We start from the raw sequence: 26139 nt of genomic DNA on the forward strand, positions 1-26139 counted from the left end.
CAAAACATTCCCTGGTCCAGTCATGCTTTTATTACAGACATTTTTAGCTACCTCCCACCTCCCTCATTGCCAACAACAACATCAGCTACATAATCCATTGTCCAGAATGACAGTGGCCAAATTAAAATTTACACCATCAACCTGTGCAAAATGTACAACAATTGTTCAAAAATGGCATAAATTGTTGGCTAACAAGCCGAGCGACACTTCGCCACACTTAACAACTACTCAAAACGCTACGCCAACTCTGCAGACTGTCTTTGGTAGTGCTATATATTTATTGCGCAGGCGCAAATTGCATTCCAGCGCAGCGCTGCACTTGCAAAAGAGTATCCAAGCGCGAGTATATACTATATAGTACATATAGACATACATAGGTATATTATATACACACACATACAGATATAGTAGAAGTAAGTGCTTATCGAAATTTCGTTTCGTAAGATGAGTGTGTGTGTGTATGCAGGTGTGCTTGTTTGCTTGCCTCTTAACAGCGTTGTCTAAATGTCCACTTAAGGCGACCAAGTGTCTTCGTTGTTTGGTGAACAAGCTCTCTGTTGTTGTTGTATTATTTTGCTCTTATTATGTTGATTGTTATTGGCACTGCGCTGTGATAAGGATATCGAAGGAATGTATATATACTTGTATGTACTATATATGTATGTCCTGTCATAGTTCTGATTCAAGAAACCGTTTGTTGCTGCATTGTTCTCGGGAGTTTTGTTCACGATTCTTGAAAAAAATACATATGTATGTATATTGCAGATAAGAAGAGTTGAGAGGAACTGAGATAACAAAATGTTCGTAAAAAAATTGTGCGAACTATTTCCAGAGTGCACAAGATTTAGTGTAATTAAAACCAATTAAAAATTTGGAACCTTAAAGAACTTTTCTCTCTCTTTCTTAGTGCATTTTATGAGTGTGTGCTTTAAATTACTACAAGTAGTACGGAATTGTAATGGCGAACTTAACCTTTGACAGTAGGCTGCCGAACAAACAATCGATATATAATAAATCCAATAGCCTGGTATATACAAGAGATTTGTTTCTATACGCGCAACCTTTGGAGAAGTTTTTAAAAGAACTAAACTAATCATAATATTCGAATGATTAATATTTTGCTCAGCTTGTATGGCGGCTATATGTTATACTAGTTCAATATCGGTGGTTGCGACAAATAAGCAGATTCTTTTGGAGAAAAGGACGTATGCAGAGTTTTAGATCGATATCTCAAAAACTGAGGGACTAGTTTATGTATGTATAGAGTGACGCACAGACAGACAAACACGGTTAAATTGGCTCAGCTCGTCGCGGTGATCATTTACAGTCGATTTTCACAAGCTTCTCTTGCGGCGAATTTTTTTACAAGCAAATCATTTGCTCTAGACAGGAACTGGTAATAATCACTTGGTGTCGGCTCCAGTCTATAAGGCAGATGCATAAGAATCTTCAACACAAGCTCCCGAAGACTCTGGTGGTTCCCTATCGATGTTTCTGACTTAGCGTTGTACTGATTGAACACAGCTGCTCTCCTATTGACCAAAGTTGACCGCTTCTGTGCGACTGCTTCCTTCAGACGTTCCAATTGTTGACAGTACAACTCCGAATTAAGAGTTTGGCTTTAGGGAAGCAGCTCCTAAATAATTCCCTGTTAATCCTACAAAACACATAGCAAAACCTTCGTTACCATCAATTCTGGCTTGTTCACCACCAGCTCAATGCGATGCGAAAATTACCGTTTTCGCTTGCCGTAAGTAGTAAATGGTCCGCTTTTCATCACCAGTAACCATGCGCTTCACAACTGTATCGAGACTGTGACTGTGATTCCGTGAAGGAAGCCTAAAATACAATTTCTATAAAATGACTCTGGAATTGTCAAAATGGCGGAGTTTTAAAAAAAGTAATTTGAACTTTACCCAAAATGTTGGTCGTTTAAGCTTGTCGATAATCGATTTGTGATCAGATCAAAAAGCTGATAGGTCATTGTATGGAGAACTACATACGTACATATATACAGAACATGCAGAAAAAATTGATAGTGATCGTATCACTTGTTTTCGAGTAATCAATCAAACAAATTCGAAAAATGTAATTTTGAGAAAACTCGCGTTTGAAGATAAACTGATGGAGCTAGTTGTTTAGAGCGGCTACTCCACAGAATGCTGTATCTCAAAAACTATTTGACATAGCAACTTAAAATTTTAGTATGTTATTTTTAAAGGTATAATCTATCGAAATTAGAAATAAAAACTGATTTTTTTTGAATTTCACACACGATGTGCTCATTAAACTTGAATAATTTGTAAAAATAGCATATTAGTATGTACGTATACATACTCGTACATACATATACTTTATAAGAATTGGAATATAGTTTTTGAAATACTTTACTCACTACAGCGTCATCTTTCAGACATATTTATACTCCGGGAATTATTATCGTTTTTAAAATATTTTCAAAACTAAAAGGAACACCTTTGATACGATATTATAGTATATTTAAACGTCCAAACTGTTATTTATTTTTATATTATATAGAAAATTATACGAACGAGCTTAACGTCGTTAAGGCTCTTCGGATTGTTGTTGTGAACATGTTGAGAGGGTTTTCCACAAAAAACGTTTTTAAATAGTTGTGTTACACATATTTTGCATCAAATATCATCAATATATAGACACCCATTTGAAAAATTATTTAAACAAAGTTTTTAAGGTGTAGCTTTTGCTACGTCAAGCTATATGAAACTGCCATATGTCACTCCAAATGTGCAGAAACACAAAATTTATTTGTAGATCTACATATACGAGTACGTGTACATATATATTTACGTATTTATATTTATCCAAATGTATATTTATAATTTATCTCTAACTATATACTCAAAACTTGCAGTGGCATTTAGTGCATTTAACTGCCAAAGACTACTAATGGGCGGAAGAAAATCAAAGGAAAACCTACTCAATGAACAACTAAATGGCATAATAAATGGCGGAGCAGGGAACAGTTTTTGCAGGCTGTAGGGTACGAAGAGACGACCGCCCCATTAAACCACAAAATTTATTACTGCGCCTAAATCACAGCAAACAACTTCATCAACAACAGCAGGAAAGTGGCAAGCAGATGGAGAACGATGCATATGCACATACATATGTACATAAGTGCTGCCAATTGGGGAGACACTTACACACATATACATAAATGTGCTTTGAATGAGCGCATTCCTAGTGATTAAACGATGAAGTGCAACGGTGGCCAAGCGGCGGTGTATGTATGTATATAGATATATAGTAAGTACATATATACATTAGCATTTAAGGTTGGTAGCTGATCGGGCGTTTGTGCAGTCCATTAATTTTCAAGTGCAACAATTTATTGGCGTATGGCGCAACTTTATGTGTGTTGCTGTCGACAGTAATGATGATGATGACGTTGTCACATGTGTCACCAAGAGCCAGCGAAGCGAATAGCCGTACCGCCGAGCCAGCAACGAACTACAAGTTGTAGTTCAACGCGTAGCCAAACGAATGAACAAACCAAGCGATCGCGCCACCGATCGGGCGGTTGCAAGCATCCACGCCGATCATTTCGACACTTGAGATCACATTAGGGAAATTTTTGGCATGTAAACTGTGACAGCTAAATATGCCACTTATGTAGGCGCATATGTATGTTGAGGTGAGTACAACAACCACAATAGCATGAACAACAACTGGCGGAAAGACCAAGGATAGCTATTTAATTTTCCCCCCAAACAACTCAAAATGGAAAATTATATTTATGCCGATATGTGAAAAAGGGGTGCCAAAATGAGACCGGCGTGCAAGCGTTTAACAAATGATCAATGTTGTAGGATGTGGCCTATATGCAACCCATTACATTAATATTCTCAAACTGAAGTATTGCTATTAAAATATGTTATACATATATGTATATATGTACATATATAAAATTGAGCAGCACGTAATGGAGAATTTCTGAAATTTTTTTAGAATTTTATTGCTTTACTTTAAATCGGTCCCGGCCCGGAACTGGTTTTTTAAAAAGAGACTTTTCTCAATAAAGCCCTGTTCAGCAACTCGGTGGATTTGATAAAATCTCTCATTTGTTTAACTATACAATATATTTTAAGTTGGAACTAAGCCAACTGAATTCTGCCGATTAACAGAGGTACTGCTATAACGTCTCAACATTTTCCGCGGATGCTCTGCATTCTACTTTACCAGGCTTCTGGAGATGTAAATTTTAGCGGATTTTAACACCTACATTGATGCTTAGTTCGCAGTAACCTAAAAGTTAACGTTTTTTGGTCTGACCGCAACACTACCTCAAAGTACTTTTTTGTTCCAAGACCTGAGGTGTTCCTCTAGAGCCCAAACAGAGTAAACTTTGAAGGAGCAAAATGATCTGGGCAGATTAAAGGAACTACATCCTCTGTTTCTATCGAGCCAGCTGTATTTTCTTTTCCTTTCTGTCTTTTCCTTTTATGGCACAAATGTAGCCAAATTGACTAAATGTCAAAACATTTGTTATTATTCGTAAATTTTGGTGTTCGCCTTATATTCTCCAGTTACATCTGATCCTGTGTTTTACAACCCTATTTCGGAGCACTTCTAATATTTACGCTCTATCCTGACATTAGCGCTTAATGAGCTGTAGCTCCAATGGTTACTCTAGATTTATTATCTCCTAATTATAAAATTATATTACTGATAAAGCTAGAAATCATATTTTCATAGGCTGATTCAAAGTTGTCTCATTACTGATACTTAAAATGATGACTCAATATTAACGACAACCATGGCGAACCTTAACAAACGACTTTAGTATTTTTTAAAAATAACTAAACAAAATATTTCTTCACCTGCGTGTCCCAAAAATTAAACACCTTCTTTATGCGGGTAAGCAATGGCCACATTGATTCGTAAGGAGACTTTCTTATAAGAGACCATTCGAGTTTGTGACCCTCGGTTGTTCTTGATGAAATTCAAATATTCCTTCTGCTGCGTCTTTCTCAATGTTAAGACTATTCTCAATACGAGATAGAGCAAGCGTCATCTGCCAGAGCAATACGTGTCGTGACTCGGGACTTAGAGAGTTTCTTAATAATATGGGCAAGGAAAATGCATATTTGTGAAATATTTCAATTTTTTATTCCTACATCAAATTAAATAGTCACAAATATGTATATGATATTTATTTTTTAATTTTTAAGTCAAGTTTAATACTTTCCTACCCACTGTGTGGCGGCCAAATTTCAAAGAAAGATGGATCAGCGCCTGCGTGCCACCCACCATAGGTATTTGTTACGTTCCTGTAATAGGAAAAGACACTCGAGTGTAATAAGCATACATATACATATGTATGCATGTATGTAACTATAAGTATGTACGTATGCTATGGTGGCAATGTTGACTTGACAGCCTACAAGTGAGCATAAATCAGAGCAGCTCAAGAGCTAACGCATTGGGGACATTCAAAAATTCATTCGCCTTCACATGTGTATGTGTATTCACTCGGTATGTAATACATATGTACATTCACATGCATATGTAGAGAGTACTACAAAACATTAATGATATATGGCGAGTGCTAATGTTGTTAATGAAACATCGCAATTACAGATTGCCACTCTATTAACCAAGTGGCAACATACACATTTATACATACGTGCCTCATGTATGCACTGCTAGCACAGAAACTGCAAGTTGAATATACCCGTTGAGGCAAATGAGTGAATGATCGCTACAATTGCGATCGTTTTTCTTCATGCCTGCTGGAAAGGGGCGGCTGCTGTAACCAAAGTGGCAGCGAAATTAAATGCGGCTCATTAATTATCGCACTAAATGGATGCGTACTATGTCTGTAGGTATCGAGGAAACTGTGAAGATATGCATTAATGCTCTCATGTGAGTTTTTTAAACACACAAATGCGGGATCGCCATGCAACACCTCCATTTAGTGGATGTGTGTTGTGCGTGGATAATAAAATATTTAAATAGGCATTTAAAAGATGAAAACAGATACCGAAATATTTGGTTTGATGATGACAAAATAAATGGCGTGTAAAAGCGTATGAATGGAATGACCTTAACTTATCGAAAATTTTATTAAATATTGGTGCAAACATAACACTAATTATTTTCTGTTTTTCATTATGCATCTAAATTCTAGAATATTTGGTGCATGGCCACTCAATAAGGTTTAGCGAATCGAACAAACAACTAGTAAAAATAAATTAATATAATGCACAGAAGATAACCATGCATTCAAGATAACCATAGACTATTGTTTGATTTATGTAAGATATATCTGTCCAAGTTGCAATGAGAACTTTTAATTGGTCAGTGAATAGTGGTTGTTTCAAAAGCCTGAAAAACTTCTACCTCGCTACATTGTTATGCGTGCTAAGCCATTGCGAGGTATGTCGGTTTGCGACGGAACAAGTTTAAGATATTTTTCAATCATTCAAGGATCTTATTAAGAGCTTTGAAGTACATGTGCATATATGAGAAGGTGGCTGGCCCAGATGATTTGGTCGCTTGTGGACAGCTGAAATACAATTTCGTTGAAAAATAAAAAATGGTTGACTTCGAAAAAACAGTGAAATTTTTTTAGCAGAAACTGGGTTGTAAAATGGAAATGCAAAAAAAAAATTATCTAGTTCCTGCGAAAGTTATTAATGAGTAAAATAACGTATAAAATATCCAAGATTTCTGGTATTGCGTTTCTTTCCTTTTCAATCCATTTTTACGCTCTTCGAAGATGTTTAGGCACTAAGTAACGATCGTACACTGACTGTTCGTTTCGAATTTTGGTATACCAAAATAAATGTTTAGGAAGAAACAGGGCTTGCAGCTATCGTGTGGCTCAGCGCGTACTACTGCGAAACGCTCATGTATAGGTAACTTCGTCAATATTTCGATTTTCGTTATACAGTGTTCTCTTAATATATACTTACAGTATATTCTTATTATATAGTACTTTGCCTAAGCAAATGTCTAATTTATATTATAGCCCCACTTCGGAGAAACGGTTTCAAAATTAATAGAAGAATGTTAACAACATAATTTATTTCCAGACACTGCGGCGCTCTGTACATTAACATAAATAATTGCTGAGTCGCGACAGCATTGAAATATAGATGCAGATAATGTTAATAAATAGAGAAGGCGCAAATGTTTTATTAACATTCTCTGATAGATGTCTACAGTAGCAGCGGACCCTTTAAAAGTATGTAAATAAACAGATAAATAATTGGAACATGACTGCAAATTTAATAACATAAATATAAAATGCTCATCAGAGAATATCAGAACATACTCTGCTGCCATTAAGAGAACGTGAATGGAGTTTCATTTTTTCGCGCTTCGCCGCTGTTAACGATGCACTTATTCAATTAGGAAAATCAAAGGTAAATAATTGTTCGTTTACAAATTTGATTTAAATGCTCACATACATACATCTAAACAAAGAAACTGTGAACACATTGAAAACATATTCACAAATTTAATTAAAAATTTTAAATACTAAATATACTCGTATAATAGTTTATTTTTGGAAATAATAATTCTTATTGGAAAGATGCCATGGTTATCGATAACTATAAGAAATACTTTAAAAATAGGCAAATAACGAAATAAGCCTGTAAAGAAAATGAAATTAATAAAATGTTGCACATAAAGGTAATATGGTATATGAAAATTTAAAATTAAAAAATAACTGAATTTTTTCTAAAAAAAAAACAAAAAACCGCATAAAACTTAGACTACAATACATTTCCCAGCCGCATTTCAAAGTGTAAAAGAGTTTAAAATTAACTTTATCTTAATAATGATCGTTCAGTTTGTATGTTATCTATGTATATGCTTATATCTTCTCAAATAAAAAGTTTCCATACAAGGAAATTGGTCGGTCGGCTTGTATGGCAGTTATATGCTATAGTAGTCCGATATGAGCGCTTCCGACAAATAAGCAGCTTATTGGAGGTAAAAGGACATGCGCAAAATTTCAGATCCATATCATTTGTTCAGCTCGTCACGTTGTTGCAAACTTAATATACCCTGTTTAGGGTGTAATGTAAAAAACGGACGTGACCAATCGGAGAATCAATGAATATATTAGAATAAAACTAGTGTTTTTAATGTCCGTTAACTCTTAGCTACAAATGGTCCAAAGCGAACTATACATTTTTAAGCCCAGGGATACCGAATATAAGCACTTCGATGTTTTTGACTGACTTTATGCTGAAAATGTCCGTCAATTTATAAAGGAATTTCAATGAACATAAGTGGATATCTATTCCTGAGACTAGTGTAGCCTGGTGCAAAAATGGATAATATCGGTTCTGTATTTCTCCTAGTCCACAAATTTTCGTAAACTGGTGAGCTTTATACCGTATATATTGAGCGATGTGTGAGTTTGTTAGTATATTTACATGAAATTATTTAGAAAACGAGGTTTGTTCAAAAAGTATCGCAAATTTAGTATTTCTTACGAAAGTGATTTTTTTTCATAAATATATATTTTGTTCCCTTCAAATCAACCATGGCTACATATAATGTACTTATGCCAGCATTTTTTCCAATCCTCAAAGCACTTAAAAAAGGATTTTTTTGTGATCTTACCTAATAGTGTAAGTGCATTATATCTAGAGGTGAGGTTATATCTTTAAAGGGACAAATTAGATATTTAAACACTTTCTTAAGAAATACAAAATTCGCAATATTTTTAAATAAACCTCGTAATTTAGTGCTTAGATTAAGTTCTTTCCTACCTATATATAGGTAAAAATTAAGGTAAAAAAATAACCACTATTACCGAGTTTTATACCTATTTTATAACTCATTATTTGATAATGTCTGTATTTTCCGTTACTGGGACGAAACCAAAAATATATTCAAAATCCCTATAAACAACATAAATCATAACAATGCTATAACTTAGATGAGTCTATTGGGAAGAATTACATATTATACATATAAAAGATGCGGTAGATGGGACTCTTACACCACTCTTACATATCGAGAACTACTGGATATAAGAGGAATGATGTTACAACAAAAACAAAAGCAAATTCGAACAATTCGTTTTACTTATTAAAAGTTTTCAGAGCTCACAAAGAACCAAAAATTAGACCCTCTTTCGCATAACATATGTACATATATTGATATAAACAAAACTGAATACTATTTTCTTACTTAACGGATTCCTAGAAAATTTACATGCCTAGCGGTGAACACACAAGACGTCAACTGAAACCCATCGTGAGAAGCACCGTTCAAAGCGCACGAGAGCTAATTAAATTTCGAAATTTTATTTAGGGAATTATTTCACGATAAAACACCCAAAGGCATCGGGTATGTGCTATACAAAAAAAAACAACAATTAAGGAAAGAAGACCCGAAGAGTTGAAAGCGAACAACGAAAAAATGCCAAATAAATGGAGACACTTAGTTTGCGGTCGACAGTCAAAAACGTGGCTAAACAATAAATGGCGCTAAAAGGTGATTTGCACGCCTTATTTAGTCGAATGATTTTCTGCGACAAAATGTAGCGGAATGTCGCAGGACGCGCAATACTAGCGGTGGTGAGTGGCAGCACGCGGTGGAGACAACGCACAGGGGGAATGTGTTGCAACCAGTTTAAACGGAAGCCATGCCTGTCGCGCACGCGGACGCAAGAAATTTCATACTAATTGGCATAAATACCAAGTGACGCACAGTAGCCGAACAGCAAGCAACCAACAACAACAACAGCAACAATAATAGTATTAAGAAGCAAAAGGCGCGGTCGTCAACGAACAACGAGAGACAAGTCAAACAAAGCCAATAAACAGACAAACAAAAGAATCAGCAATAAGATACAATAACAAATGTTGTTGGCGTAATGGCAATAGCACCACCAAGGGAATAGTTTATGGCGAACAACCACAAGAAAGAAAAATAAAAATAAAAATAAAATAATCTGCCGAGGAGCCAGCAGCAGTCAGCGAAAGAAAAGACGATGAGATCTTCACCTTGGCAATCATTAATCGTTTTGCCTCGACATAATATTGATGAGGGCCTATTGCCTGCTTTGCTTTTGTTGTTTTTGCTCACTTTTTAGCAGCAGCAGCACCTAACGCATACACGGACTTCCGCGTCACCACCTTCAGCACCGCTTGCCGCTGGACAAATGCAAGTTTTTGTACGTTGGCCGACTGCGCTGCTCGTCGGCGGAACTTGTTGATGGAATGTTCATCGGACCAATTGAAATTGCTGTGACAACAATAAAAATGCAACTTTTTTTTTACTATCAACGGTCGCCCATCAACTCAGTGGCGATTGACGATGATCGGTTGATCTATTGGCCGCTACACAGCACCCCTCGACACTCACTTTGTGGTCACTGGACGTTGGCCGCGCATGGACAACAATTAAGTTAAAGCTGATCAAACGATTTGTAGCTGTAAATTCAACGCCAACATATGCGCGCACACGCGTTGACTTTCAGCGTTGATGTATGCAACCCGCTAACCGCTAGCATCTAACCGCTAGTCACCAAACGGCTGGCATCATCTGTTGCAATCACTTTTTCTTCATACAAATTTCATTGGGAATGCGTTGCGTTGCGTTGCTGTTGATATTGCTGTTATTGCTGTTGCTGCTAACTTATTTGTTGGCTTGTTTGCTGCCATAATATATTTCGTTGTAAAGGCTTTTTTGCTCTTATCAGCGCTGACAGTTTTTATATCAGTTCTCCCATGCTACTATATTACTATTATTCTTGTTGTTGTTATTGCTGCTGTTGTCGCAAATGCTCTTGTAAATGGCTGCAGTCGTCATCATCAGCGTCGACATCTTAGATGTTTTTGTTGTTGCAGCATTGTCGCGCAATAATCCAATTAATCGAACAATTCACTTTGTACCAAATACATGCAGACATAAGTACATACTCGTACATAGGCAGTGGGTATACTTAGTATATGGCTAGGGGCATGTGTGCAAAATATAGAAATAAATGACGTAAATGGGTGCCACGGGAAGGTACATGGGTTAGAAGCCGTAAACGAGTCGTATGTGGACAATGATGAATCAATAATTTACTTGTAGCGACAAATTATTAATCTGATCAAATTTGACCCGGACTGGTGCACAGTGATCAATAAAAAAATTTCCCTAGATTGGTACAACCTTTTATGTCTTTGTATAGAATTTGACCACTGCTGTTTGTTTACGGCGCGACAACCGCCTCTGCTATGAGGATAACTAGGAAAAAATTTAAGAAACAGTGCTTTAAAATCGTCGTGTTGGCGTCAGAGAGATACCAGAGGATCGAAACATCTCTGATAGATCGACAATTTGCTTGATTATTAATTACTTAATATTTTGGGTATGAAGCGTTTCAATGCTAGACTCGTATCAACAGATCTGAATCTTTTGCAAAACTCGACCGACGACTCGACGATCGCACAAGAGACGCTTGACGACGTAGCTGAGGATCTTGCATTTTTCAAACGCATCATTAGTGGTGATGCGAAACCGAAAAAGCCTAAATGCACTGATGTCCTCCAGTGCCAGCCGAAGCTCATAACGGGTGTATAGAAAATTCATTTAAACGTTGGCATGCTTGTGTTGGCTCAGGCGCCTGTTTTGAAGGTGATAATAAAGATTTGTATTGAACTACATTAAGATTTAGTTTTTTTTGTCTGTGCGGACTAAAACTGGTAGTTATACATATAATATATGTACTTATATATGTATGTGATATTATAAAATTTCTTGTCATGTAAAGATTTTGTAGATCTTCGGATCGAACACGATGTAAGGCAGATTATGTTTTAAAATGGAATCAAGATAAAGGTTCCCATTTTACAAAGAAAAAAGTGCTCTTCCACCAAATTAGACCAGCTGACAACTCCGTCTTTGCCACGTCCAAATAGATCTCAATCAACATATTCTCCACATTTTCAATTTCTGTTTATCCAAACATGAAAAGGCACTCGTTGGGCAGAAATTTGAGTAGCCTAAGTATTTTTGAGATGTGTTAAAGAAGTTGGAGCGGAGCTAGATCAAGGTTACCGATTTAAAAGAAGATTATTTGAAGAAATAAATTGCCAACTTTACAAAATTTCTGTTTCTCTTTAAAGATCTAATCAATTATCGGACCGCCGCGCCGTAGCTTTCAAAGATTTAGAGCAAAGCAAATCGGTGTATATTTTAATGGATAAACGGTGTTTATCGATTTCGTCTAATCGGTTGAAATTGCGAAGATATCTCAATGAAACTTAGTATGAGAGCGCCAATCATATAAAAATTTCACATTCGACTTACGATCTTACAAATTTGGAAACGTATTCTCTCTGATCTATGGCTTGCCCGAGTAACTTATACTATAGAGTAACTTGAAACCTTAATTTATTAGTTCTTTGTGTAGTGTGAAGCAGGGCCCATGCATCACTGCTTACAAATTACTTGGTATTCTTTTATTTTCTTATTAAATAATAGGAAGTAGCCAAGTGCTCACAGAATACATTCTTCCTTCTTCATCAAAACCTTACAGTGCAGGCAGCTTGCCTGCCCCACTTGCATCTCTAAACCGGCCTCAGCGCCTGGGAACAACTTAATTTGCGTTTTCGTTAATTTCAACGCGTATCTCAATTCAATTCGTTGCAATAATTGAGCAATTTCTCATTTAAATGAATTGCCAATTTCACGCAACGCCCTGCCAATAATACGGCGCACCAACACCGGACGTGCAAGCAGACACCCAGCCACTGAAGCACTCTAGAGCCCAGGCAGTTAGGTTGGAGGCCGGACAACCCGACCTGTCACATTCGATTGCAACCAATTTGGTCGGCACTAATAAATTGTCTTGAATTATTATCGCACGCTGTTGGCCCTCTCACAGCGCTAACGGCGTCGCCATCGCCTCTGCCGCCACGTCACTCATCTTCAAATGCAATTATAATTATAAAACAATCAAAGCGCCAGCGAAAGCAACAACAACCGAACGCTAACCTCGCTAACCACTAACAGTAGCGATAGCACTAAGGCATTTAACGCTGGCTAAACTGTACTGGCAGGTTCCTTTGGATTATACTCTCTTTTGTTTTTAAGGTTTTTGGAGCAAGTGGCACACTGCTAGCAGTAGCCGTTGGTTGTTTGCTTCTGCACGCTGCCACCTGCCAACCACTTGGCACTCACTTGCGGCCGCATGTAATGGGAACGCAAATTGAAGTCGCTTAATAAATCGAACAACCATGTTAATGTGGCCAATTTACAAAAAACGCCCAAGCTGCGCACAACGATCGACACTGCGATCGACGACGATCAATGATCGCCACTGCATGCTGGTGCGCTGGCGGGTATGGCAACACAGTGCCACCACATAAAATCACTCTCGATTGCAATCGCACGCTGATGTGGCTGCGGCTGCCACATACACAGCGCTAAAGGTGAGACCTTCAAGAATTTACGAGCTATACGCGCACCTACATAGATATGGCAAACGAACATTGGCATACAACGTGGTCTACGCAGGATACAAGACACGAAGAAGCCTGTGTCTTTTGGCCACTGCGGTTTGCCAAATTGTGCGCTGGGCAGGGCGACCAGCAAATAGCGATCATCTGGTGATATTGGACGACTCCTAAATGCCGAGTTTATTCTTACCTTAAACTACACGTGCATTATAGAGTGTGTGTGTTTATTTAGAACACTGGAGAATGAACTTCCCAAGTGGTTGCACCAGACCGAGGAGAGTCTGAGCGATTGCTCGAACGGATTAGCTGTTCGATGTGCACGGCAGACGTTGGGCCAAATTAAGTGGAATTGCGATCGCAGTCAGTGGTGGTGTCGTCAAGTCCCGTGGTGTACGAGTGTGTATGAGTCGCCGTTCAACCGTCAGAAGTAAATGTGTGGTGAATGCGTTTAGTTGCTCATACAGGTAGCATTTTGGGTGCCGTTTGGCTGTCTGGTTGTCTTGTGCGCTGCAGATTTTGATAAGCTTCTGGAATTGCTTGCTACTCAAAGTGGTTTTAATAAAGCCCGTCGAATGCGGTGCGATTCCAAAGAAGGTTAAACGAAATAACAACAATGACAAACTCTTTGCGAGGTGGGACATCTAATTATTATAAATAAACCAATCGGGCAATAAAGATCAGACCAAATGATGCAGTTGGGTGTAGAGTAAAAAACAAAAACAATTGTTGTTGTTGCAGTGGCAGTAGTTGTTAGGCATTTAGTTCCGACATTGTTGGGCATGGTGTTGCACAGCAGTAAGAACTTAATCGAAAAGTTTCATCAAATTGCAAAATCAGTGGATGAGCGAATGGCAAACAACCTATCAACCTAATTGATGGCATGGGTTCTCGTATGTAAGCTCCTCCAGTTACCGTGATCGTCGTTGGATCCACTGGCATACACCAAAAACCATGGAACAGTCGAAACAGTGGACTTCACCCGAAGAACCTACGAAATTGCAACAAATTTGGCGCCGAAGAAAACATTGATTATCCAACATGACAACGCGTCGACTCAAATATCACTAGCTAAGCAGAAATTTGAATTGAATGAGAAGTTTATCGATCAAGTTAGAGCATCGCTGCGTCACTGTATCAAGCTAAAAGGAGGCTGTGTTGAGAAATATTTTTCCAATATTTTCGTATTTCTTTCAACTCAAATATTTATCGGACCGCCCTCTTATGTATAATGTTTCTGAATGTTCAGAGCATCTCGATGGCACATTTAACTTCTTGGGTGACGAAGAGCAGCTATGTATCATACATACTGCTACGGAATTGACTAATTGAAGACTTTGAATGTTTCTTGACGGCAGTTTTGTATTCGGAGAATTCTTTCAAGAATACGCTTAGCAAATCTAAGCTGCATACGAACGACCTGCCTTCTGAAAGAAAGAACTATTATTTCACTTGAATTGAACTGGAGAGGGATCCGTTGGTTGGTAAAAAAAACCTGCCAATATGTACAACATCCCAGTACATCCTTCTATTCATGACACACCAAATGCTAACCCAATTTACTGTTTACTGCCTCATTGGCTATTGTTCCCATCTTTTTTTTTCCAAATACTTGTATTTTGTTCTTTGCTTTGCATTCAAAACGAACTACACCGACGAGTGGGACGACAACGACGACACCGACGAGCTATCTGTGCATCTCACCGTGTGTTAAACTGCAAAAGATATCGGGATTGCAATATATTGCGGTCATACAAGCCGCACTGCGCTGTTACCCCTCAGCCGCCACTAAATACCCCAACAAGAGTGCAAACCTTGCTCCACTTTGACTTCATAGCTGCGAGTCTGATGCGTTGTCGATTGAAAGCTGTGGCACGCTATCGCTTAAAGAACGCCAATAAGAAATTGTAGCAATTCAGTAAGAGTAGTTGTACGGGGAGTGTTGTAAGGTGGCGTGACATTGCATTAAATTGAGATTGGATTAGCCGCTTGACTAAATTGTGTGATGACGATAGCGTTGATAGCACAGGTCGCAAGATGTTGCAATGTTGCGATGCTGCAGTAGCACAGTAGTGAATCCATACCGGAAGATCAAGATGTAGTGGAGGAAGCAGTGGAAGGGGAGGCGTTGGTAACGATCTCGTATAATGATGACGATGATGATGATGGCGGCGGCGACTACTTCGTCTGCCACTGTGTATGTGTCATTGTGTTGGCGGTGGTAATGTGGCCATATCTCCACTTGCCATCACACAACGGTAAAACAATTGTGCGCGAAAGGCACATAACGATAGCGCAACAGCAGGTTGATACAATGGCAGTAATGGCGGCCACAGCTAACCGCAGCAGCGACAGCAAGTCGTCCGGTAGCCGTTTCGATAATTTGCTGCTGCATTCCAAGCGTATGTCTCCTTATCCCACATGTCAATCAAGTGCCTAATTATTCTTGCGGGTCCTATCTGCCCCCCCCCCAACCTTATATGTATGACTGTATGCAAGTTGTCGTTTGTTTATTTGCTTTTATAGCTCGTTTGTCGTGAAGAACGCTGATCCTTAGCTGTCTACCTGGGTATGTACATTATATTTACCAGCATTTTGGCGCATGCGGTATTCAGCAGATAATTGGATTAACCATTGAAAGCATATCAATTTCGATTTCAATACAATACCATAAGGAAAATAATCGAAGTTATTTCGTGCGATGGAGCAACTGTCTAACCGAAAGTTACAATTATTTTGACTTGGATTTATCGAATTTTTTTTTCTCCTTTTTGGCGAAAGTTTTTCAATATAATTTTAAAGATGGTAGCACTAACAGGAATGTTGGAATCTGCTGTAATTCCAGTGGAGACATAGTCACTGACGGGAAGTCACAACATCGTTCCCGGAAGGTTTCGAAATCCTCTCTAGTCGTCCACTAGAAGAGAATACGGTCCAACAAACGAGCAGTTACCACCTTTCATAAGAACATCAACCTATTGGGAGAAGGCTTATTCTATTAAAGTTCATCAAAATCCAAAAACATGTGCTGTGAACGCTATGAAAACAAGCAGGGATCATCAAGTGAGTGGTTACTAGCACAGCCGTAGAGAGAAAACGGCGGTCCGAGGATCATTTTAGTGAATAGTTGGGGAAAAAAATGCAGAGCAACGTACCCCCTATGAACTCCGGACCCGGGAGGAACTGTCTCGTTGCTTTATCCTTTCAAAGGTGACGAAACAAAATAGTTTGTGTTAGTTCTCACGAGAGTAGAGCATGCAGTGTATTTCAGGTTAAGATCCAATGTAGCTTTATTTAGTCGATAGAGATAAATTTATCCGTTACTGTGAGCTAAGGGGTTATCCACATTTTAATACAGTTTTTTTTTTTGCATATACATATATTGCATGTACATATAGAATATTCTTTGAATTTGAAATTTGGACGAGTTTTTCGATCATTCCCTGTATTCATCTATATTAATAATGCATTTTTTTTTTGGTTTTTGAATTTGAGATAATTTTAAGCAGAAATATCTTCCTCACCCCCAGACACCTTTTTTCGGAGGGACTCCTGGAAATCGGCCACAGGATCAAGACAATCTAAAATTTTTCAAAAGGAATTACGGATTATTACAGTACATTAAATTCTGAAAATTGACAGTTTTTTAATGCCTATGCTAATAAAATATATTTCTTGTAATAATGGTCGCAACACAGTAGCCTAATTTTAGTTCCTCCGATATATTTCTCTTGCGCTTCTTCCTGAAAGCTTCTGATAAATATCAATCAATCGTCAATTCAGAGACAACTTCGAAAGATAGAAAGAAGTAGGAACGTACATAAGTATATTCATGTGACAACAACAACAACAAGTCTTATACATATCTTAAATCGTTAAGAAAGCTGTATGGGCATTAACATAAGCCTTAAGCTCTCAAAGCACTGTGTTCCCACAATTCCGCGCAACTGAGAGACAATTAAAAATCAGAAACGATTAGCACAATTTATTGTCAACAACAGCATGAAAGCAAATTATGCCACAACGCCGCAAATGGACAAGAGCAGGAAGTCCAAATTGAGACATTATCCACATTTCACAACACAAACAACAAATTTTTCATGACACCATCACGTCAAATGATTTTCGTGCGTTTTTCATGCGTCTTATTCTTTTTGTTATTGTTGTTCTTGTTGTACTTAATGGCATTTACGAGTAAACAGAAACGATGGACTTGGTTGCCTATCAACTGTTTAACGATTATTTCAATCAAATAGTGGATAATTTTGAAATCAACGAGACGCGAAATACGCACACACAAACACACACACAGAGGTATTTATACCCACACACAAGCACACATACGAACAGCAAAGCTGCGTTGATTCTTTTCTTTTTTGTGTTGTTGCCACTGTAAGTACTTAGGTGACGGTCGAATGAGCGAACGGACAAATGGCGAATAGCGAGTGCAATCCAATTAACTCCATAAAAAGGCAAACAGCGTCAATGTGAGCAAATTCATTGTCTCACCGCATTGGCGGTGCGGAGCCTTATGCCACATGCACACATGTGCAGCGTTACAACAACACCACTACTATATAGCTTTACTAAAAGACACAACACAACAGTTTCTTACACCTTCATGGCTGAGCACAGCAGCATTCGGCTTCCCCACTAGAGGTCGTCGCTTGCTGTCAGCAGTGTGTGTGCGGCTCTGCGCGGTGTTGAGTTCTTCTAGAGGAATTTTGTAGGAAAACGTAAATATAGACGCTCGAACAATAGCCAGTGATTTCACTAAAAGGCGAACAATAGCAACGAACGCATCTTTGCGCATGTGCAAAGCTTGTCTATTTCTATGCTCTATGCGTTATCTAAGTAAAAGCTTTAGTGTTGGCAAATAGACATTGCCGTTAAACTCAACACCCAAATTATGTTAAGAAATAATCACGTACAATGATGAAGATGGCTACAAAGATACTGATGACCTGATATTTAGAATTACAGCCTACTTGTATCATGAACTCGTTAAAACTTCTTAAGTGATCTAGGTTGTCTTACATATGAAATAAAGCTTTGCAAATATTGTACAATATAAAATTGGAGCGCCATGTATTTAAGTACAATTCGTTTCACAAATACAACCGAATGCCTGATCTACTGATAATCGGGCGGCGATCAGCCAGACATTGCCATCGTTTTGTGATAATTTTTGCTATCGCAAGTGGTATGTGGTATGCACCATATTTGGTTTGCAATACGTTCACTGGTTACACCATCATTTGCCATATCATGACGCTGTAGCTGCCACATAATTAGGTATTGAATATTTATGAATCGATTGCTGACGCTGTGGGAATGTTGCTGTCAGCAAATTAAGCGAAAAATCACACAATATTACATTTAGATATATTATTTTGATATATGTATATACATACTTATGTATGTATGTATATATGTGTACCATATACTCGTATAATGAAAAGTGGTTGGACAAATGCAAAATAGAAATAGAATTGTAATAGAAATGAGTATACACAGTTAAAGCATTACAGTACCAGATTATTTAACAGTTACAGTACCATGTGATAATGCCGAAACTATAATCGTATGATACCTCGAGCCAAAAACAAGAAATAATTGCTCCTTCCGGTTTCGGTATGAACCACTAGAATTTATTACACAAGAATTAATGAAATGTAATAAAATTAAATATTCATTGAATAGTTTGTTTCCCTTTTATTTTGTGTATATTATATTGCCTGCATATGAGCACCGATTCTCGTGTCATAACATCTAATGGCAGAAACTCTTTACTTAACACAATTAAATTTTAAGGAAAACGACCACTCATCCACATGATTACACTACACGCTTGAAACAGAAGTTGAAACATATTTAGTTATATACAATACATATATTACATATATGTTTACATATACGTATGTTTTCTACAGACTACGAAACCATCAAACCTATTTTTCGAAAAATAAAAGATAATGTTATGCTGGACCGAAGACTGTTTCACAGTGACTGTGCTGAAGTCAATGTTTTACGAAAAATATATATTTATCGTTACATTCGATATATTTTACATAAAACAGGCAGAGTAATGGGTCATATCGTTTTGAAGAAAAACCAAAGTTTTTGACAAAATTCGATTTTATTACTCAGTAAAAATCGAGAGTGTTCACCGATTACAGCGATCTTCCAACTTTTGGTTAGATTTTTGAAGTAAAGAACATTTCTGCTTCAAAATAGAAGTAGGTTCCCGCCTCGGCGATTACCGCTTCATAATCGCCAAATTTCTTTCCAGTGCGCAATCTCTAAAGGTCTGAGAACAGTAAAAAGTCGCCAAACGTCGCTTTTATCATCATCCGGATCATATTCATTTCACATTCACCCGAAATTATTTTGCGAGTTTTTTGTGAGGCTTTGTTTCTTTCTGAACTCCCCTGTGTTCATAGTCTTTTGTGCTTTAATAATGTATACGAAATTTAAGAAATCGCTATGGGGTGGTCGCCTTGTGCAGAGTCCGGATAAAACTTATCAAAACATTTTTGGGTATCTTCAACCCTTTTCTTTCTTCTATTATAATTTAAAAAAAAACATGAAATTAGTTTTTCCATAACTCACAAACCAATCAGAGTTATAACATATAACTTCAAACCTGAACGATTATAATTATGGGTACTTACCTTAATCCCTCCCTTCAATCTCCAAAACTGATGTCTACACAATCAGCATACAAACAGTTGGGTTTGGTCAACGCCGTTCACATGTTCTGTTGATCATCTACTTATTACTTACAGACATTGGACAATTTGTTTCCATGTAAGCTATGGAAACATCCACCCTTCATGTATCCGCTATCTAAATGGAGTATTATGCATTCATTCATTCCAATGGGTTTGTAAGTTTCCAAAAGAAACTCTCCACAACTACCCGAAAACGTTGACGCATAATTTATTTCCTGAGAAATTTGAAAAAACCTTCATTGACTTCGAAGTCTCAACTTCAAAATACTTAAAAATATTTAAAAAATTATTAGTAAACCGAAATACAAAACGGAAAAATCATAAATATATAATTATTTTCTCTCACTTGCATGTCTATCGCATAATTTTATTGTAAAATAAAAATAACGAACAATATGAAGTCCCAAAGATTTCTCTCAAATTACAAGTGCGAATGTTATGGCCATACATTTTGTAATTGTCCGGACAAGACGTTGCAGAGCTCGATTTTCATGGAAAACGTTTACGACGTCGCCGAGACGTTGGCACAGATAATGGTCATTTGTGGCATTCATCAAGCCAAGGCGAAGGCCGCCATTGATGTGATCATTTATTCTTTCATACATTACGATGAGATACGACATCGCATTGATACAGTGCCACGGAAGCGACTCTGTAAGGAGGATCTCATACATGATCTCGGACGCAAGTGTCTGATGAGTCGCATGGAGGCGCAGCTCACTTACTCTATCATCAAACGTGCTTTCAAGGTAGGAAAAACTAAAATAGCTCAAATTAGTTATCCTAAAAATCTTGCAAACTTTTAAGTTGTTTGTTATTTCTCTCTAAAGGCTTTCTATCATGGCACCAGTGAGGGTGGCATACGCAATCCGATGTTGGATGCTCAATTGGTGCACTCACAGGAGTGTCTATGGGTGCACGCGGCCAAGCGTACGGCACAAATATTTGCCAGTTACGAAGGCATGTTCTTTACAGCACAAAAGAATTATGAATCTTTAATTAAATGCGTATACAAGAAGCTCTACGATCGCATGCAAGGTCGCACCAGTCCGCTTGTATTGAGCGATTGTTCGTGTACGGGCTGTGTACAGCGTACCGTAGTCGAATTACCGAAGCCATCGAAAAGTATGTACAGCATACATGGTCCCATAAATGAAGAAGACTCCACGGATTTACGAGTTTTACCCGTTGTAAATGGCAGTGACTTAGATCAGACTTGTGATGTGAAGGGGTATGTCTCAACTAAAGGCTCCAGAACCGATGATGGCACCGTATCGAGTACATCTGTAAATTTGCCACGTTGCTATAAATGCAATTGTCCACGTTTGATTTGTGATTGTGACGTGGACCGAAATACGGGTTTTGTAAATGTCGAATGTGGACAGGGACCGTACAAATGTCAGTGGGAACGCATGGATGAGAACGATGAAGAACTGAAGAAGCCGTGCTTAGAATTACCCGAAGAGCATGAATGTCCCATCGACTGTGATGGCGAGAGTGCAATATGCGATCCGGAATGTGAATGTGATTGTGAGAGCTGTGAATGTCAACCAGAGGAATCATCTGATTACGATGAACCGGAAACCGTCGACGAGAAAGCTGAGGAGGAGGAACAGTTGTCCATTGAACCGACATCCTCAATTCAATGCAACATATCAGGGCATGGTTTACCTGGAGAGTATGATGATTGTCGAGTACCCATGGCACATGTGGTCGAAGAAGAGGCTGAACGACCGTCAATTATCGCAACGGTGGTGGAGCATAGAAATGAAGGAAGTCTCACCACCACTGAAGTAGCTGGGCATGTGGAGAATGAAGAAGTGGAGATCAATAAACTCTTGGGTACAATGATATAAATTTTGCAGTATTTATGACTTAATTTCGTTGACAACTTGATAAATTAACGTTTCTACAAACATATTCCCTTTGAGACAATTTGTAATAATTATTGTAATGCTTAAAAAAAACATACTAAAAATAGTAACTGTTTTAAAATGCATTATAGTTTTTGTTTATTAATTTCGCTTTGCAGGAAACTCTTTGTTGAGTTAGTTGATCTGGTTAAAAAATCAGGTAAGGTAAGGACGTCAGCTCGGTGTTAAATCACGGATTTTACAAAGAATTTGCGAATCCTGACGATGTAGCAGAAAACAGGATAGTTTTTAAACAGGCTAATGCTTTTCTTATGGGAATACCAAATACTTCAAAAACAATATCTTTCCTAAAACTTTCAAATCAACATCGCACCATGTAACCACACCCTCGAAATTTTTAAATCAACAGCATTTCAGTTCATACTAAACTTTCTCAAACTTAATCGATAAACCGTTACTTTGTCGTACGGTTATTGTGTGGTCGACTTTGAATAACACTCCAGCGAATAAAAAAAAATCTTAGGAAAGAGGAAATGAGGAAAAAAGTTTATACGCCAAAATTAAAAAACAAAAAATAATCTCAAGGTAATTAGCATTTTTCCAAAATTCTACAACTCCAATTAAAATAAGATTCAAGACACAAAAAGGAACACATCAAATTAGTGAAAAAGTACTACCCATTTAAACATTAAAAAGTTACAAAACGAATAACAAAACACAATTGCCATACAACAACATGCCAACAACAGCAACCGCTATAAAATAATCATATCGATAATTTACCTACATCAACGAGTTCGAACATTTGATATGCGGTTGATGGTCGATCGTTATCTCGCTTTGCCGCGACCATTGCTGGGGATCCCTAGATAAATTTACGTGCATTTTTTTCATTTGATTCCCAATCACTCGAGTTTGTGTGTCAACTGACCGTTTTTGGATCCGTAGGTACGCCAGTATGAGCGGATACTCATATCTATGTTATGTTGTAATATCTGGTGGCATGTCGTTACAGGTGACGTTCATTGCTGCTGATGAGCTCTGATTTCACAGCGGGCACACATTTGACTAGCCACTAAAACTTCTAAGAAAAATACCATACAGGAAAAATATATTAACGTAACTTATGGAAAACATGGCAAAATATTTTGAATAACAGTAATAAACTTTTCAGGCTTTCGCCTGTTACACTTTCAGTACAACAACACCCTCGAAAACAAAGTGAGTTCTTTATTTTTACTGTTACTTATTTTTTAGCTAAGTTTTAAGAATTTATTCTGGAGGTATGAAAAAAGGAATCGACTTTTTCTCTTTTAGGCTTTAGGATTGGCGGTTTTACTGGACCAATCTACGGAATCTAATGGTAAGCTTCTTGGTGAGAAAAGGACGCAAAATTTCAGATCTATATTTGAAAAACTAAGGGACTGGTTCACGTATATACAGACGGACGTCGGACAGGTAGACGGACATGGCTAAATCGAGTCAGTTCGTCAGGCTGATCATTTATGTACAAGTATATATACTTTAAAGCGTTTCTTTTTGGCTGTTTCAAACATCGTATATGACTATACCATGTTCACGGTATAAATATTAATACTATTGAAATGAAAACGAATATGCATTTCCAACAAGGTATGTACATGGCCACATGAATGTATAGTTATGTTTATCAAGAAAAAGCTGTTCTAAAAATATCTGCAAATTACGGTGATATTGGTTTTAAATAAATGAATTTATGCCCCCAGAGCTCGCAACTATGACTGTGTGAGTGAATGTGTGTGAATTCGTAAATAGCAAAGCGTTAATTGGATAGTCCACCATCATTACAAATAAAACTTATAGTAATTGTAGTTAATTGTTAGCTTTTAAAAAGATGAAATTTAATAGTTGCATGTTTGAGGTTTTAGAAAAAAATATACCCATTTATCGAAGAAAATTTTACATTGGAGTAGAAAATTCAAGTTTTCACCCCGTGGACCACTTTCGGATGCTAACTTCTCATTAAAAAAACACTATTTGTAGTACATAAAAAATAAGTAAATTTCACGTTTAACTAACGAGAATCCACTAAATTAATGAACACTTAAGCAAACTAATTATTAATATCAGCACAATAAATTCTCAACACAATCAACGACGAGTCGAAACATTCTCACCTTTTGCCGCAGCTACTGTCCGGAGTCCATTTATTTGTAGAGGTGTCATAACCTTTACAACCATGCACATTAGAGCTGGTCGACCTTTTTTTTTTAAATCGCGTATGCTCGAAATGTTCTACAGATCATTTTGAACATCTTCCCCTAAGAGAATATGGGTCTAAAACCGGTTTCGAACCAGCGATTATTTAAGTGAAGTTTTTCTTTCGGTATTATAAAAATTTCTTCGTCAGTTTTGAACTATCCGAAAGAAATTTAATACATAGGTTTATTTGAAGACTATATGTTATTGATTATTTGCCGGAATCGGCCTGATCGAAAAACTATTATATATTATATATCTCCCATACAACCAATTATTGAGAACTTTTCGGGAATACTTCCTTCAATTAGCTAGCTAAGAGCTTGTAATTTGCAGAATAGTTCTCTAACATATACTCAACAATGGCAGTAATATTGAAGAAAATCGGATAACTATAACATATATATCCCATACAAACGACTTTTTTCTTGTCTCTTTTTTTAATTAAAGTTTATAATACATAAAATGAAAAATATTTTTGGAATGCGGGATCAACTTTAAAAATGTTTATGAAAATACACTTAAAACTTGTTTTATGCTATTTTTGTATTGGAGATATATTTTATACATAGTTGTTGTTAGAGAACTATTCTGCAAAATTAAGAACTCTTAGCTTTTTTATTAAAGGCAGACAAGCGAAAAGTAAAATAACTGTGTAATGGGTTGTATGTTAGATATGTGTTATAGTTATCCGATCTGGGCGATTCCGAAAAATGATCAATAGAATCTCAAAATGCACCTATTTATTAAATTTCATTCGGATATCTCAAAAACTGGCGAAGCAATTTTTTAAATCCCGAAAAGAAACTCGGTTGTTCACTGTTTTAGACACATATTCTCTTAGCCAAAGTGTTCAGAATGATCTGTAGAACATTTCTCGCATAAGCCATTTTTCCGTTGTTTTGGCTGTTTGTAAATCAACCCACTGTAATGTACAAACATACACATATTATACTATACATGTGGCCACTACATCGAAACAGAGGTATAACAAAAGCCCTGTAAGAAAAAGCTGGCATAATAAAAAATACTAATCTGTATCTGTTACGAATTTTTTCCAGAAACTCTATTCTCTCTGCTTTATATACAAGTTTTGAAATTTTGAAAAATATTTTTATTACAGTGTCTTTAAAGAAAACTTTGAAAACAGACAAAATCGAAGCTTAACCACATTCGTTCGAATTATATCGGCCATTTGGTTCTCAACACTTTATTTGTTCTTATAATATTGTAGATAAGCTGCGATTTTAGAAAATACGCGACACAACTTTTAGAACATATGTTTAACATTCTTTCAGATTTGTGTGAAATCGTTTCAAAAGTTCACCTATTATCCAAGTTATTTTCGTCCAAACAATAAACCAAGTAACTAGCAATTTACCTACAGGGCATACACCAAAATGGACTGTACATATGTAAGCACAAAAAGTCATATAGTTGTTTTTGTTTTATTTAAATGTAAGCCGAAGGAACTCGAATGCATTTGATTGAATTAATTTTATATGCAACTAATAGATTATTGTTGTTGTTGTTGCGCTTGTTTTGTGGCATGCATTGCATGCATTGTACCAACATTATTGTGACTTTTGTATAATTCTCGCTTTTTATTGTATATGTATGTTACATGTATAAATGTTTCATTCTAGTATTAATTACTTTGGCTTCCGAAATCGAAATTTACATATTAAAGCCGTTTTAGGAACGATCGGTACGATCGGTATCCACAGTGAATTACACTGAATTTATATGGAAATCATTGATCCATTCGCAGGGACAACAAAAACGACACAAAAGCGGGAACATAAAGCAAGCGCGGAGACGAGGGCTCGAACG

The 26139-nt window shown here is 37.1% G+C and overlaps 1 protein-coding gene and 1 long non-coding RNA gene across 2 annotated transcripts; both read left to right on the forward strand.

Annotated features, from left to right (window-relative positions):
• Nucleotides 1–3327: 3327 nt before the first annotated feature.
• On the forward strand, nt 3328–7434 carry LOC118679862 (uncharacterized). Its single transcript, XR_004975368.2, has 3 exons — nt 3328–3676; nt 7080–7231; nt 7305–7434. It is a non-coding gene; the product is annotated as an uncharacterized lncRNA (long non-coding RNA).
• Nucleotides 7435–20426: 12992 nt separating this feature from the next.
• LOC106619882 (uncharacterized) lies at nt 20427–22193 on the forward strand. The gene is made up of 2 exons (XM_014238189.3): nt 20427–20943; nt 21025–22193. Exons 1-2 carry the CDS (start codon nt 20590–20592, stop codon nt 22048–22050), a joined length of 1380 nt encoding a protein of 459 aa, XP_014093664.1. The 5' UTR covers nt 20427–20589; the 3' UTR covers nt 22051–22193.
• Nucleotides 22194–26139: the final 3946 nt, after the last annotated feature.

The sequence above is a fragment of the Bactrocera oleae genome, chromosome 2, assembly GCF_042242935.1.
Source record: "Bactrocera oleae isolate idBacOlea1 chromosome 2, idBacOlea1, whole genome shotgun sequence".
NCBI lineage: Eukaryota > Metazoa > Arthropoda > Insecta > Diptera > Tephritidae > Bactrocera > Bactrocera oleae.